Genomic DNA, 14,515 nt, shown 5'->3' with positions numbered 1-14,515 from the left:
TAAAAAAATACATGTAAGAAATTATAATGAAGAACTTGTGATGGAGACGGCATGAACAGGAGGTTGGATTAAATGAGCTCATGCTGCTCGTTTCTGAACATGTAAGTTATTTATAATTATTATTGTTTTGTTTGTTTGTCTGTTTTTTCTCTCTTGTTGTTCTTATACTATTTAAACATGTCCAAAATAAAGATCCAGTACAAATACATTGTGTTCATGCCTTGAATGACTCTTATGTCATTTCTGACTGAAAATGAGTTAAACACAGGCGCAGCTGTGGATACACTACAGTGTCAGTTATTATTTATTGCAGTACTCACAATTATTTTTCTTTTTTGGTACAAATAGTACGAAACAAAAAAAATTTAAAATTTAAAGATGATCAATAAACACAAATAATTAACTTTCTATCCCAAAGCGATTCGTTGCCCCAATAGCAGTGTTATCTAACCGTCAGTGGATACTGTAAAGTGTCAGGACAGATGGGTCTGCACCATAAAGCACACGAGTATTGATCTTCAATGAGAGTATTACAGAGAAATGCCAGTGGAGCCAGAAACAAGCTAACAGGCCAAAGCTCCTCACAATGATTACGGTGATTAATTGATTAAACTGTGGTTTGATATAGATTTCATGTCAAAACCAAGTATTCACACAAGCTGTGCAGCTGCAGATTCACGCTGCTGTACTTCCTAAAAATCTGTTCCCTGTAAGCCGACGTTACCAACGGTGTAATAAGAACGCAGTAACGCCGCTGTGCTAAAACAGAGCGAGACCTAGAAGAGCGAGAAAGAAAACCCTTTAATAACCTCTTATGTACTCGGATAAGTGTGCACTCTAGGCGATTACCGGATGAAAGCAGGATAACAGCTTGCAGAAGAGCCACCTCAGAGTCATCCAAGTTAAAGGAGGACAGCGACACGCCAAGGTCAAAGATGGCGTCTGAGACGACGCCCAAGCCTCCGTTCTTGAGCTGACCTCGTGTCACTGCCATCTCGCCGTTGAGTGTGAGGGTCTCGCTCTCTGGATCGTAGCGAACAGCAGCCCGCAGCGACATGATCTCCATGCAACAGCCTTTCAACAGGATGATCTGGTCTTCACAAGGCAGCTGGGTTAAAGAGAAGAATGGCTTATTTAGGGACAGGTGGAACTTCCATTATGTCAAAGACTGTGAAAGATTCATATTCAATCTGAATATACAGCTTTAACCACTCAGTGACACATTCACAGTCACCCTTTCCACTCAAACAAACCTACCTCACAGAACATAGGCAGTTTTTTGGCAAAGTCCACCACTCGGGTTATGGCAGGGGTGATAATTTTTGTAAACTGACTGAAGGCTTCTATGTCCACTTTACTTCCTTCAGGTGCATTATCCGTGGACGCTTGACCAATATCCTCAGGCTGAAAGAACGAGGAGTGGACATCAGCTGGTTTCATCGCATCATTTGTTATTTATCCATCGTTTTACATGTAAATGGCTGAAAACCCGTCGTTAGGCTCAACTGAACCGTGTATCTGTGTGTCTTACCTTAGCTTCCTTCACCCCCGCTGCACTCTGGTCAGAAGTATAGAATAAATTACATGTTATTTCATTAAGAAGCATTGCTTCCTCGACCTGTTGGATAATCAACAGGAATCGTGAAGTTTCAATGAAGAACCCGTGTCAAGCCAACTAAAATAAAACAAGTTAAAACTGAAGACAGATGAAAGAGTGCGCAGACAGAAAACAGGTAAAGACAGAAATAGGACACGAGTTTCCACAGCAAGACTCGGGACCACGGATCAAACGGGTCCTCGGGAACGCTCTTCATCGGATCTTTGTATGAGACCTCAATCAAATCTTTGGTCACGTTTTCAACACTTTTTGAAACAAATTGCATGAAAAACAACAGATGCGGCCATGAAAGTTTGCAGACAGATTAGGCTGTGTTCATGTTGCTGCAGGGAAAGTCTTTTCCCCCCGTTTCCCCAGTATCCTGAAAAATAAGCCTTCTTTTTTTGCCAAACCCCGCCGATCAAATAATTCTGCGATTAATGAGCGTTCCCTTTAATCGTGCCATAGAAACTCAGTATAACGCCAACAAACAGCTGACAGACTCTCAGTCCGGACAGAGTAATCAAACTTAACAGAAAAAGCAAAATTAGTCAAAAACAGAGTGAGGTGTGAAATCAAAAGCTACAAACAGAAAGAGAGGAAAATTTAACAGCACGAAAAAAAGCAAGTCATTAGTATTAGCAATTAAAAGTTGCTGCTCGGCAAAACATAAGACAAGAGTAAGATGTTCCAATATAAATTAGTGCTGCTGCGTTGAGGAAACACTTTTCTCCATCGTCCAGCTAATTCTCCCCACTCTACAAGGAGATACAAAAAAACACATGGACATATTAACATAGGGAACAGTGGAACAATGGTGGTGGTGGAAGAGGAGGAGACGGGGACATGAAGCGGAAGGGGGCTGGGACGGGTTGGAAGCGGGCTGAGATGGGCGGGAGGGGGAGGTAGGTGGGGGTCAGGGGGGTTGGTGGTTTGAACAGGGCACAGTAATCGATACAATCAAGGCTTTGGTGAGGAGGGAAGGAGGAGGAGGACGATGTCTCACCAGGAATTTCCGCTTCTGCTTCCAGTGGTTGCCCTGGGCGTTTGTGGCCATATGGGCTTCGGTCACCATACGGATGAGGTCCCACTCCTCTTGGGTGGGCTCCAGTCGGTCCCACGCCGTCTTCTGCAGTTCCTCCCTCCGACGGCGCTCCCGGTTCTCCTCGATTAGCTTCCGCTTGGCAAGCCGCTTGCTGTCATCCAACACCACTGGGGCAAATAAAGGGGGTCAGCAGGGGGCCAAGGGAGGCCAAGAGAGTGGACGGGAAGGAAAAGGAAAGAGGGAGAGGAGGGGGGAGGGTAGGGGGGCATAAAATGATGACTCGCTGAGGTGCAGAGTTGTTCCAACACAGAACATGACATCCCGCTGAGGTGACACTTGTTCATGCTTCATGATTGTTCTTGTGTTTTGAACCGTTTTATGTTTTGGACGTTCAGAAAATGATGCAGATACAATGTAGCAGGAGGCTTTAAGAGTCAAATGACCCACACATGAAAACAAACTTTCCATTGTATGAAAAATGTGAAAGGCACAATCAAACAAAACGTGAATATGGAGACCATTATTTGTTTTTCCATGTGGTGAAAAATCATCACTGCTTTTATTTGGAGTAAATATATTTCAGGTGATGACAAACCCTGATGAACTTTCTTTAAATCCAACTTTTCTTTGTTGATTTTGTTACTAATTCTGCACTTTCTTTATAAATGGCATTGTTTTTGTAAATAAATGTCAGAATTCTTTTTTTCCAATTGAAGAACAGCAGAAATGCAAAAGTGACATAAAAGCTATAAAGACAAGAGTCAAATATCCTGTTACTGAGGCCACTTACAGTCTGTTGCCATTCCCACTGCAATGCACTTCTTGAAGCGACATTCCTGGCACTGGTTCCTGGTCACTTTGTCAATAACACATTTGCCCTCGTACTTACAGGCGTAAGTTGGATTGAGATTCTTCTGGATTGTCCGCCTGAAGAATCCCTAGAAAACAGAAGGCGACGTGATCAGAACAGGGAGACGGCGAAGGCTGAGGCCATGTGGTCACATGGTTTACCTTGCAACCTTCACAGGTAATACAGCGATAGTGGTAGCCTGTAGCTTTGTCCCCACACACTACGCATAGCTCATCCTTGTCCAGGTAACTTGGTATGTACCCTAGAGAGAAAAGAAGGAGACAACTGGATTTGTTTTAATTTTAAAAATAAGGCAAACGAATGTCAAGTAAATTTGACGACTGCCATTCACAATGTTTGTCCAAACACATTCATTTTTTATTAGATATTAATTAAAATTGGGGCAATGTACTATTCTTTGCACAGTAGTAAAAAGATAATTGTATACACACTCACACACACACATATATGAATGAATGTGTGCATTTGCATAAAATACACACTACAGAATGATGTAACATGACTCGTTGTAGTCCTGTTAAAAACTACACCCCCCATGACTCAGCAGTGGGCACGTCTGTCGCTGGCCAATCTTCTTTATAATATTTCTTCACTTTGTTGAGATTTGCAGGGAAGTTTTCATGCACAGCTCTGACACTGAGTTGAGGTCTAGATTTTGATCAGGCACCACTCCCCCCAAGGCCTTAGCTTTAGCTTGAGTCTGGAATACTTTTGTATACAGAGACGTTCATGGTCAGCTCAGAGACTATAACGTATTCAGGATCTGTGGCTGCTAAACGAGTCCAAATCATCACTGCTCCACTGCTGTCCTCGACAGTTGCTATGCAGCATTTGTACTGCCCTGCTGTGTTTGGTTTTCTCCAAACAAGGTGCTTTATCTCCTGACATCGCTGCTTTGCAAAGTTCTTGTGGTGTTGAGGTTTGTTCCTAAGTCTAAGCCATGCTGTCATGTTATTTTAGAGGCTTTCTTCTGGCAACGCTTACAAACAAGCGATAGTTGTTCAGTTTCTTTCTAATTCTACTGCTATGAACATGCTAACTGAAGCCTGTAGAGTCTGAGATGTTGGTCTTGGATTTTTGGCATTTTCTGAATATTGCGTAGTTTGACGATGGGGTGAATTTGTTGAGACCTTGGCTCTTGGGAACCTGTGGAATTGTTTTAGTAGTTACCTGAATGCTCTAGATGAGCAAACTGCCAAAACCTGTTCTTTTCTGTAGGTGGTCACACTTGCTAACAGCAGAGTGTGGAGTGGCAGGTAAACTCTGATGCTTCTAACACACTTCATGGAAAAATCTTTGTAGACTCTAATATTGTGGAGTCTATCTTGTATTTGAGATTGGGTTGAGTGAATTCTGTCACCAGGACAGCAGGTTAACAAACCGATCAATATCTTTTGTCAGCCTTCTGTTGCCTCAACAGCAATCAATAAGGAACCCCGTCTACCTCAATCAAACACAGCTACAAGCCCTGATCACAGACCAGCGCACGATGCCTTATGTCTTGGATTTATGCTTATCGGACTTAATTCGAAAATCCCAGACATCATTGATCGATGATCAAGAAGGACCAATCATCAGTTTGAGCAAGTGTATTACAAGTCTGTTATATTATAGACACACACACACACACACACACACACAACTAAACTCAAATACACACACACACACACACACACACACACACACACACACACACACACACAGACACACACAGCTAAACTCAAACACACACACACACACAGACACACACAACTAAACTCAAATACACACACACACACACACACACACACACACACACACCTAAACTCAAATACACACACACATGTGCACACACACACACACACACATGTGCACACACACACACACACACACACACACACACACACACACACACAGACACACACACACACACACACACACACACAGACACACACAGCTAAACTCAAACACACACACACACAGACACACACAACTAAACTCAAATACACACACACACACACACACACACACACACACACACACACAGCTAAACTCAAATACACACACACACACACACACACACACACACACACACACACACACACACACACAAACCCAGTTAATTACAGACAGTGGAGACTGTTTAAGTTACTCGCAACTTCAACAAGTTAAACAACCTGAACACGTCCGAGCTGCAGTTCCAGCCCCTCAGGTACTTTGTTAAAGAGCTAAATAATCACAGCCTGCATGTCGTACCTTTTCTGTGCGCACTCTGCATCCACCGCAGGTGTGAAAATTCAGGTTTGATCTCGGGGAAGTACTCAGGCTGGTGGAAGTGACTGAGAGGGACCTCCATGCTGCAAAACTCACTCTTAAAAACAGAAGGACCCGCGGCGTAGGAGCACGAGTAGTGCTGGCTGGGGGACCAAGCCTGCTCCATGCAGGGTGGATGATGAAGGGGCTGAGGCTCACAGTTGCCATACCCGGACCCTTCGTCCGAGTACATGCAATATTCCCCACCTCCCTGCACCGAATAGCTTCCGACGCCGGTGTGAGGCATCTCGTACATGTCCGGAATGCAATAGTTCATGATGAAGACCTTCAGCAGAGCACCATAAAAACTTCTGGGTCTACCCGGAGAACTATCTGCTCTCAAAAAAGAAAAACCTGAGCTGGCATCAAGCCACGAAATGAAGAAAATAACTCCTGATCTAAAAGGACTTGATGGAGTTGACCGTACTTAGGAGCAAACGCTTTATCCAACAAATCCACAGACCACAAACAACACCTTGCAACTGCCCCACCCGCCACCACCCGGCCAAATTGGGAAGCAGAGATTTATGACGACATAGGGCTCTAATCTTACACTTCACAAATCCGTGATGTACCACAGACAGTGGCGATGTCACAGATTAAGACATTACATGATGCACCTACTGTAAGAAACATCTCACACACACAAATCTAAAGAAAAGCTGGTCCACGAAAACACAAATGGTTAAAAAACCTGCCTGAGGAGGGGTCGCATATGATACAAGAATTATCTTAACCGCGATCCTTTCCTAACCTCATAACCTTGGCCTTTACATTTTGACCATTGCTTATCCTCTGGGTATTTTAACAGAACCGACTAACAAGTTCCCTTAGGTCAGTTTATTCTTGAAGCCACTTGGTGAGTACTACAACACTAAGAAGGTTCTAAGAAGGGTTTTAACACATGGCCCTGATTTTTCACCAATAAGACTCTAATGTGTATTTAGATCCTGCTGTGCAGCTTATGGAAAGATAGGGCACATATTAGTGCAATTATTTGGGATTTACTTAGAATAATGAATACCTGCACAAAAACCAAAATAACATTTTGGTTTAGGTCAGCAGCTAAATCAAATTCAGGGATTGCGCCATGAAAAACTGTGCGAATGCATGTAAATGTACAAAATAGCACTAAGATTTATTGTCTCTTGTTGCGCAAAGAATTTTAAATTGCTGAAAAACATTTAGTGTGGAAATTTGTAAACCAAAAATTCCAATTTATTTGTTTTTCTTGTCACTTTTAGACTCAACTAATTGTTTGCCTAATTAGTTGAGTCTAAAAGTGTTTTAAATATCTCTATATATTTATATATATCTATATATATAGATTTAAACAATGAAACATTGTGTGGTCCGTTTCTGTAAAGGCACTTATTAATCCCAGAGAGGTTATGCTCAGTCATACTAATGAGGCGTCCTCGTCAATAATAATGACAGCCTTGAGATTTAAATGTATTTCAAATTTGCACGGTAAACAATATTTTTTCACACACAGGTGTTAAAGTGGCAAACAGCGGGTCAGCATCATTAGAAAATATGAATTAAGAATGGAAGTCACTGACATTAATATGCATCTCGAGGCAGATGACCAAATATTATAGTCCATTTATGAATTACAGTAAATTATCATTTCATGTCAAATCATTAAAACTCTGCATGATGCCATGGACGAGCTTTTAAAATAAAAACTCTTTTTTCTTTTAATTTAGCATCACCAATGTCTCTAGTTAAGACTGACCAAAAAAAGTAGACCACCTGAAAATAGTAACAGTGCCACAATCACCTATTACAATCTGTTTAAAGGTCTGTTTTGGTATGTTGCATATCCATCCAAGTCAACCAAAAGATGTCATCTCTCCAGCGTATCCTGGGTCTACCCCGAGGTCTCCGCCTGGTGGGACATTACTGGACCGCCCCACAGAGGAGGTGCCCCTGGTCATCATCCCATCCCAACTGCCTCCTGTCGACACAGAAGAGCACGGGCTCTACCCCAAATATCTGGACTCTACACCCTGTCTCTGTGGGTGAGCACAGCTCAATCCAGCCACAAACCACTCCAGTACAAGCTGGCAGTCATTACTCCATGAAACAACAAAACCACGTCATCTGCCAGAGCTAAAACTGAACCAGACACTATGTGCCCCATGACTGTGCTTACAATTCTGTTCATAAAAATGATGCAGAGCATTGGTGTCAACGAGCAGCCCTGGGAGAGTCCAACACCCACCAAGAAACAGTCAGACCAATGCAGACCAGCTCTGGTGTTGCAGGGACAAATAGCTTGCAACAACGAGCATGATATCCCATACTCCCAAAGCACCCGCCCTGCACAATAACTTAAGGGATGTGGTTGAATGGTACTAGTACTACTACTACTCCCATCCAATGTTGTGCAAATCTGCGTTGCGCACAAAAAAAAAAAAAAATCGAACCTGAATTGAAATTAAAATTAAAACTTTAACAATTCTGTTTGCAGTGTGAGTCAGTGACTGGCTGCTCCCGTATGGGATCAGAACGATGCCACCTTATCCCAAAGTCCAGCCAATGATGTGATTCACATTCGTATATACGCAGCTAATCAACGTGGCTGACAGGCTATGACAGCGTCCTTATGTGCCGGTGTTTTAGCAAAGCGGCTGATGTGGAGTGAAGCCACGTTAATGACAACGTGTACAACCATTGGAGATGTGAGCAGGACAGACGGAACAACTGACGGACAAAGTGTGGACTTTATACCAGTTTTTAAATTGTGTTGATCGGCCACGTAAAACCAGAGTTATGATAAAATATCTGCAATGTTTGGTTTTCTTCCTGAATACTGTCGTTGTTTATATTTACTGCAGGAAGAAACGGTAAAAACGGCGTTTTATAAGGAAAACGCTCGAAAGCCTGTGAGCAAAAACACCAAAACTCCCAGCCTTTCCTATTGGTGGAAAAATGTACCATGTGGACCAATCAAAGAATGATATGGCAACATGGCCTTTAGTTGTTTAGGACGGGGGAAGTTTTAGGAGTGACGGCGTGTTTGAGATGTGAGAGATTTGAGACGTTTAGCACAAATCTTGTGTAGTTAGTGTGTAGTTAGTGTGTAGTTAGTGTGTAGTCAGTGTGTAGTTAGTGTGTAGTTAGTGTGTAGTCAGTGTGTAGTCAGTGTGTAGTTAGTGTGTAGTTAGTGTGTAGTTAGTGTATAGTTAGTGTGTAGTTAGTGTGTAGTTAGTGTATAGTTAGTGTATAGTTAGTGTGTAGTTAGTGGGTAGTTAGTGTGTAATTAGTGTGTAGTTAGTGTGTAGTTAGTGTGTAGTTAGTGGGTAGTTAGTGTGTAGTCAGTGTGTAGTCAGTGTGTAGTCAGTGTGTAGTCAGTGTATAGTCAGTGTGTAGTTAGTGTGTAGTCAGTGTGTAGTTAGTGTATAGTTAGTGTGTAGTTAGTGGGTAGTTAGTGTGTAGTTAGTGTATAGTTAGTGTGTAGTTAGTGTGTAATTAGTGTGTAGTTAGTGTGTAGTCAGTGTGTAGTTAGTGTGTAGTTAGTGTGTAGTTAGTGTGTAGTCAGTGTGTAGTCAGTGTGTAGTCAGTGTGTAGTTAGTGTGTAGTCAGTGTGTAGTCAGTGTGTAGTTAGTGTGTAGTCAGTGTGTAGTCAGTGTGTAGTTAGTGTGTAGTTAGTGTGTAGTCAGTGTGTAGTTAGTGTGTAGTTAGTGTGTAGTTAGTGTATAGTTAGTGTGTAGTTAGTGTGTAGTTAGTGTGTAGTTAGTGTGTAATTAGTGTGTAGTTAGTGTGTAGTTAGTGTGTAGTCAGTGTGTAGTTAGTGTGTAGTTAGTGTGTAGTTAGTGTATAGTTAGTGTGTAGTTAGTGTGTAGTTAGTGTGTAGTTAGTGTGTAGTTAGTGTATAGTTAGTGTGTAGTTAGTGTGTAGTTAGTGTGTAATTAGTGTGTAGTTAGTGTGTAGTTAGTGTGTAGTTAGTGTGTAGTTAGTGTGTAGTTAGTGTATAGTTAGTGTGTAGTTAGTGTGTAGTTAGTGTGTAGTTAGTGTGTAGTTAGTGTATAGTTAGTGTGTAGTTAGTGTGTAGTTAGTGTGTAGTTAGTGTGTAGTTAGTGTGTAGTTAGTGTGTAATTAGTGTGTAGTTAGTGTGTAGTTAGTGTGTAGTTAGTGTGTAGTTAGTGTGTAGTTAGTGTGTAGTTAGTGTATAGTTAGTGTGTAGTTAGTGTGTAGTTAGTGTGTAGTTAGTGTGTAGTTAGTGTATAGTTAGTGTGTAGTTAGTGTGTAGTTAGTGTGTAGTCAGTGTGTAGTGTAGTCAGTAGTGTTGTTGTGTGTCAGAACAATGAGGCGCCTGCTGAGTGTTACAGGTGTTACAGCAGTGACACATCTGCTGCTGTCAGGCCTGCAGGTATCAGGCTGTTGTTCTCCTTCATCTCATAGTGGACAGAAATTATTTTTGGAGCGGCACAAATAATTTGTGTGGCATCAGATTTGATGCAGAACAGCTGATTGTTCTGTGAATAGTTTGAAATGTTTGTTTAAAAAACGCCTCAGTAACTTTTTTGCAGAAGTAACTATATAATTAATTACCCAACATTGGTCATTATTTACTGTATTTCTCAGACAGAGTTACAGACTCTCTCCCAGACCACAGACTCATAATACAGTCAGAGCTTTATAAAAAAAAAAAAAAAAGAAAGAAAGTTGTGTTTTCAAAATTGGAGTTGAAGTTATTTTTCCTTCCAATAGTGTTAACATGCTGCACAGGACAGGAACAAGATTTTTATAATTTTCATTGTAAGTGGGCTAAAGCAGTTAATTAAAAGTAGTCTAACATAAATGCTGTAATTTGATTACTTTAATAAACATGTAACTTGGATGGATTGGATGCTGGCGTGACCACAGTGCACACGTCTGCTGTTGCTCACAGTGGTCCAAGGGGACGCTCAGGGAGTTTGTGTTCGCTCAGACACGTGAAACATTACAGGGAACATTGCTCCCACCCACGCTTAAATATCCTTGACAGGATGAAGAGCTGGTCTCAGTTTCTGTGACCGAGACAAAAACTGCTTCTCCAGAATCTGAGGTTTGAGTACCAGGTGGATACTTGTCTCCAGTACCCTGACATAGTCCCAGGGAGGCTGAGAAGCACGATCCCCTAAAGCTGGTAGACTTTCTCCGATCCCCCTTCTTGAAGAACTACCACACCGTGTACCAAATTTCACACTTAATTTTATATTTAATCAAATAGGTAAGAAATAATAATATACATCTGACACACAAGACATAAATATGTGTAACAGACGTCTCCCATCCAAGTACTAACCAGGCCCGACCCCGCTTAGCTTAGGGCTGGGTATCGTCACTGATTTCTAGAATCGATTCAATTCCGATTCGATTTAATTCGATTTGATTCGATTCGATTCTGGGAAATTTTGACAGTCAGAAATATTATAATTCAGATCAGTACATTTACATATTTTTGTATCTATTAAAAGGAAGCTGACACACGCAAGACTTTATCAAAGGTGTGAGCATCACAGCAGAGGCCTTTGTGTCAAAGTAGCTGAAGAAAAAACAGAAAAACATGAAGGAGATTTTCCTGTTCTGGGATTTTATAAAAATATTCTGCAGTACATCAAAAACGAAAGAAAACCATTAATCAGCATATGAACATCACCTCTGAAGTTACAGCGGTTTTATTAGAGACACGGCTAAGCGTTTTGCATTTTGCTTAATTTTAAAAAGTTTAAATTTGTTCAATATTGAACAGCAGAAATTAGGTTTACTTTTCGGAAGTAAGTAAAAGGGAAAAAAAAACGTCGGCCGACAGCGCTGTAAACAACGGTAGACTTGTGTGTAACAAGCAAGCGAATAATGCAGAAAAGAGAGAGAGAGAGAGAGAGAGAGAGAGAGAGAGAGCTGTGCATGAAGTGTGATTTTTATCCTGAAAAGTCAGCAAAAGTCAGAGTGAATTCATGACGATGTTTATGTGAAGCGTGGTTTGGATCTTCTTTTGCTGCTGGTTCGGTCAATATTGTTTGGAGAGAGATAAAACTAACAGCCATATGATCAGCGCAAAAAGGGCGTAAACACACAGCGCGGACCCGCGGATCAGAATCAGCGAGCTGTCGGCTTTCAGCCCCGACCGTCAGCTGAGAAAAGCGACATCTAACTGATCCTGATCCGTCGGCGCTGTGTGTTTACGTCTTTGTGCAGAAGCCGTGCACCTGCTCTCATTTACTGTCTTAGCTGTTTGGTGGTTGTTGAAATTTTGTGATCTTTCACCTGAGATTCTGGCATTTCGGGCAAAATAAATTAATATTAAAAAATCGATTCAGGATTTTAATGAATCGATTTTACGTTATCCAAGCTAGAATCGATTTTAATCGATAAATCGATTATAAAAACCCACCCCTAGCTTAGCTCCTGAAACCAGACAAGCTCAGGGTGGTACGGTGGTAAACTAACAGATGTCCAAAGTTATTACATTTTAATCTGAAACGTGGTGGTGGGAGTAGAGAACCACTTTTCTATGCCTTGTGCAGGACTCACAAAGTTTGTACAAAAAAGGGAACTCATTACATACAATAATCCTCATATACTGTAGCATCTACATGTGTGTGTTTATAGACAGAAGCTGGCTAGTGTAAGACCAGCATGAGTAAAGAGTTCATGGGGAAATACGAGAAAGCTTTGTTGCTGTGCTAAAAGAAAACGATCTACTGTGTTATTAATAAACTTTCCTCATTACCATTTTCCTCTTTCTCTGTAAAAGTCTTCTGGATGTCTGCCTCTCTGTGACTGAATGTTTTTAACAGACACATTGACCTTGATTGTTGTTTATTTATGGAAAGCTCTCTAATTGTTAATTGGTTCTTCATTAAAGACAGGAACAACAGATAGAACAGTTACCGTTAAATACAGGCTGCTGTCAAACATGCTTTGCTGTACTTGTAAGACTCAAAGATTTCTTATTAAAATGCAAGTTGGAAAACTCCTGAGATCAGCTGAAGATCAGTAATAAAAACAACAACAATAAGGCTTTAAAGACAAGTGATAAGTAATAATAGTATATAGCTAAAAATACCTGTCGTGGAGGTGAGTTATAAAGCTGCTTTATCTACTTAAACAAAGAGTAGTGACTGTGTAATAAGATTGAACATTTTGACTTGTTCCGTTAAAAATACGTTTCAGTGTTCAGCGTTTGATTGATCTGCCTGGGAGAACAGTTAAAAAGGCTTATCGTGGGATTAGCAACTCCATTAATGTAATAAGTGTGAGTGTGTGACCAGTAGATGTGATCAACATGCAACAGCTGGTAAGAGGCTGGTCCTATGAGGCAAATCTTCTTGCAAAGAGGGCTTGATACCAGTTTAACTTTTTGATGAGGTGATGTCCTGGTCCTGAACTAATCTTGTTTGTCGTTTCTTAACAACTGTTAAGCATTTGTCAGACAGAGTTTAACGCCTGTCAATAATGAAACAATCTGTTGTCTGAGTGGATGGTGTGACTGTCTACGCTTTTTTCTATGCCACGTTTTGGACTTTTAGTGACGAATTTAGTTCATTTGTCACATTTTTTAATCTCCAATTCTTTGTCTTCTTCGTCTTTGTCACATAAAGTGAAGCTTTATTAGATGCTGAAAAGCTGTTTAAATGCAGTATTAAAACAGCATAAATAGAAAATAACCTTAATATTTGCATATGACTCACATAAATATCATTTATTAAGATATTTATATATATATTTCTTTAAATATATACTTTTGTCACTGAGCTTTGAGAAGACAATCTAGCAAGTGTAGCAGATCTGAAAGCACTTATGTCTTTATTAAAATTAAAATATTAAAATAGAGAATGTTAATATGGTAAAATGCAATATACTCAGATGCCCGGTGTATCACTTTTAGTATCTGGAAAACAACAAGTACTAAAAAAGGAAAATCTACAGTAAATTACGAGCCTCTATGAATTTTCCTACTTACCCGGGGTGGTCACATAAATGCCAGCTGTCTCTTTTTTCCTCCCCTATGTAAAAAATACAAATGTACAAATACGATCCAGCATGGTCTCTAATGGATGACTCGAGGTATTCCTGCCAACAGCTGAAGTAACCAGCGAGGCCTTTGACCAAAAAACGCCCCAACTTTCCGTGCCGTGCACCTACGAGACAAACTTCGCTCCCAGTGGCTCTTTACCACACTGGCCCCGCGGCAGGCTTTTGTACATTCCCTCCCTTGATCGTTTGAGGACTCGGGAGTTCAAAGCTTGGTCATTAACAATTTTTGGGTGTGAGGAATCTCTTTTATCCAGGGGCCCTCAGTTAACATGATCTCCAGTGCCAGTTGTCCCTGGCTACTCTTTGTTACCTGAGGAGGCCACATTAGTTGGTTAACCTTTCCCTTAAAGTTCAGGGTAAGCTGAGGGGAACAACAGAAGGCTACCCTCAGTAAAGGTTAAAGTTGGAGAGGATTATCCTGCACTTCAGGATAAGGTGGGTGAACTTGTTTTGAATCCTGCTCTTCCTTTTTTCTCATTATAAATACTGTCATTGCCTTCTCTACACAACTCCACAAGGATTAGACGCCCAACACGCCCAGAACTGCAAACATTTGCTGAATGAATCATCATATTGTTAAAGAAATATCACCTTGTTTATGAACACGAATCGCAGAATTTAGACAAACTTGTAGGGTTGTGTTTATATTCTACAACCTGATCCTGTTATGAGGGATCGA

At 41.0% G+C, this 14,515-nt stretch overlaps 2 protein-coding genes across 5 annotated transcripts in view; one reads left to right on the top strand and one right to left on the bottom strand.

The window, feature by feature from the left end:
- thrb (thyroid hormone receptor beta) overlaps positions 1 to 14,515 on the bottom strand; it is a 115,116-nt gene that overhangs the window by 6,427 nt on the left and 94,174 nt on the right. Inside the window, exons 1-7 of one of the 4 annotated variants that reach the window (XM_085445241.1) lie at positions 5,749 to 6,097; positions 3,654 to 3,754; positions 3,433 to 3,580; positions 2,604 to 2,809; positions 1,532 to 1,618; positions 1,258 to 1,404; positions 850 to 1,108 (exon numbers count right to left, since the gene is read on the bottom strand). In XM_085445241.1, the coding sequence (XP_085301367.1) occupies positions 850 to 1,108; positions 1,258 to 1,404; positions 1,532 to 1,618; positions 2,604 to 2,809; positions 3,433 to 3,580; positions 3,654 to 3,754; positions 5,749 to 6,082 (1,282 nt within the window). In that variant the 5' untranslated portion in view covers positions 6,083 to 6,097. Of the gene's footprint in view, positions 1 to 849; positions 1,109 to 1,257; positions 1,405 to 1,531; positions 1,619 to 2,603; positions 2,810 to 3,432; positions 3,581 to 3,653; positions 3,755 to 5,748; positions 6,098 to 14,515 lie in introns of those variants that run through there. The other 3 variants (XM_085445242.1, XM_085445239.1, XM_085445240.1) reach the window with 3 other exon arrangements.
- Positions 1 to 14,515, top strand: part of LOC146683801 (uncharacterized) — a 246,868-nt gene that overhangs the window by 189,329 nt on the left and 43,024 nt on the right. The gene's annotated exons all lie outside the window — the stretch shown is intronic.

This window comes from Copadichromis virginalis, linkage group LG22, assembly GCF_057382275.1.
Source record: "Copadichromis virginalis isolate Kocher_CV1m ecotype Utaka linkage group LG22, C_Virginalis_male_GT1.1, whole genome shotgun sequence".
NCBI lineage: Eukaryota > Metazoa > Chordata > Actinopteri > Cichliformes > Cichlidae > Copadichromis > Copadichromis virginalis.
The sequence above is the reverse complement of the archived record's forward strand: the minus strand, read 5'-3'. Positions and strand labels throughout refer to the sequence as shown.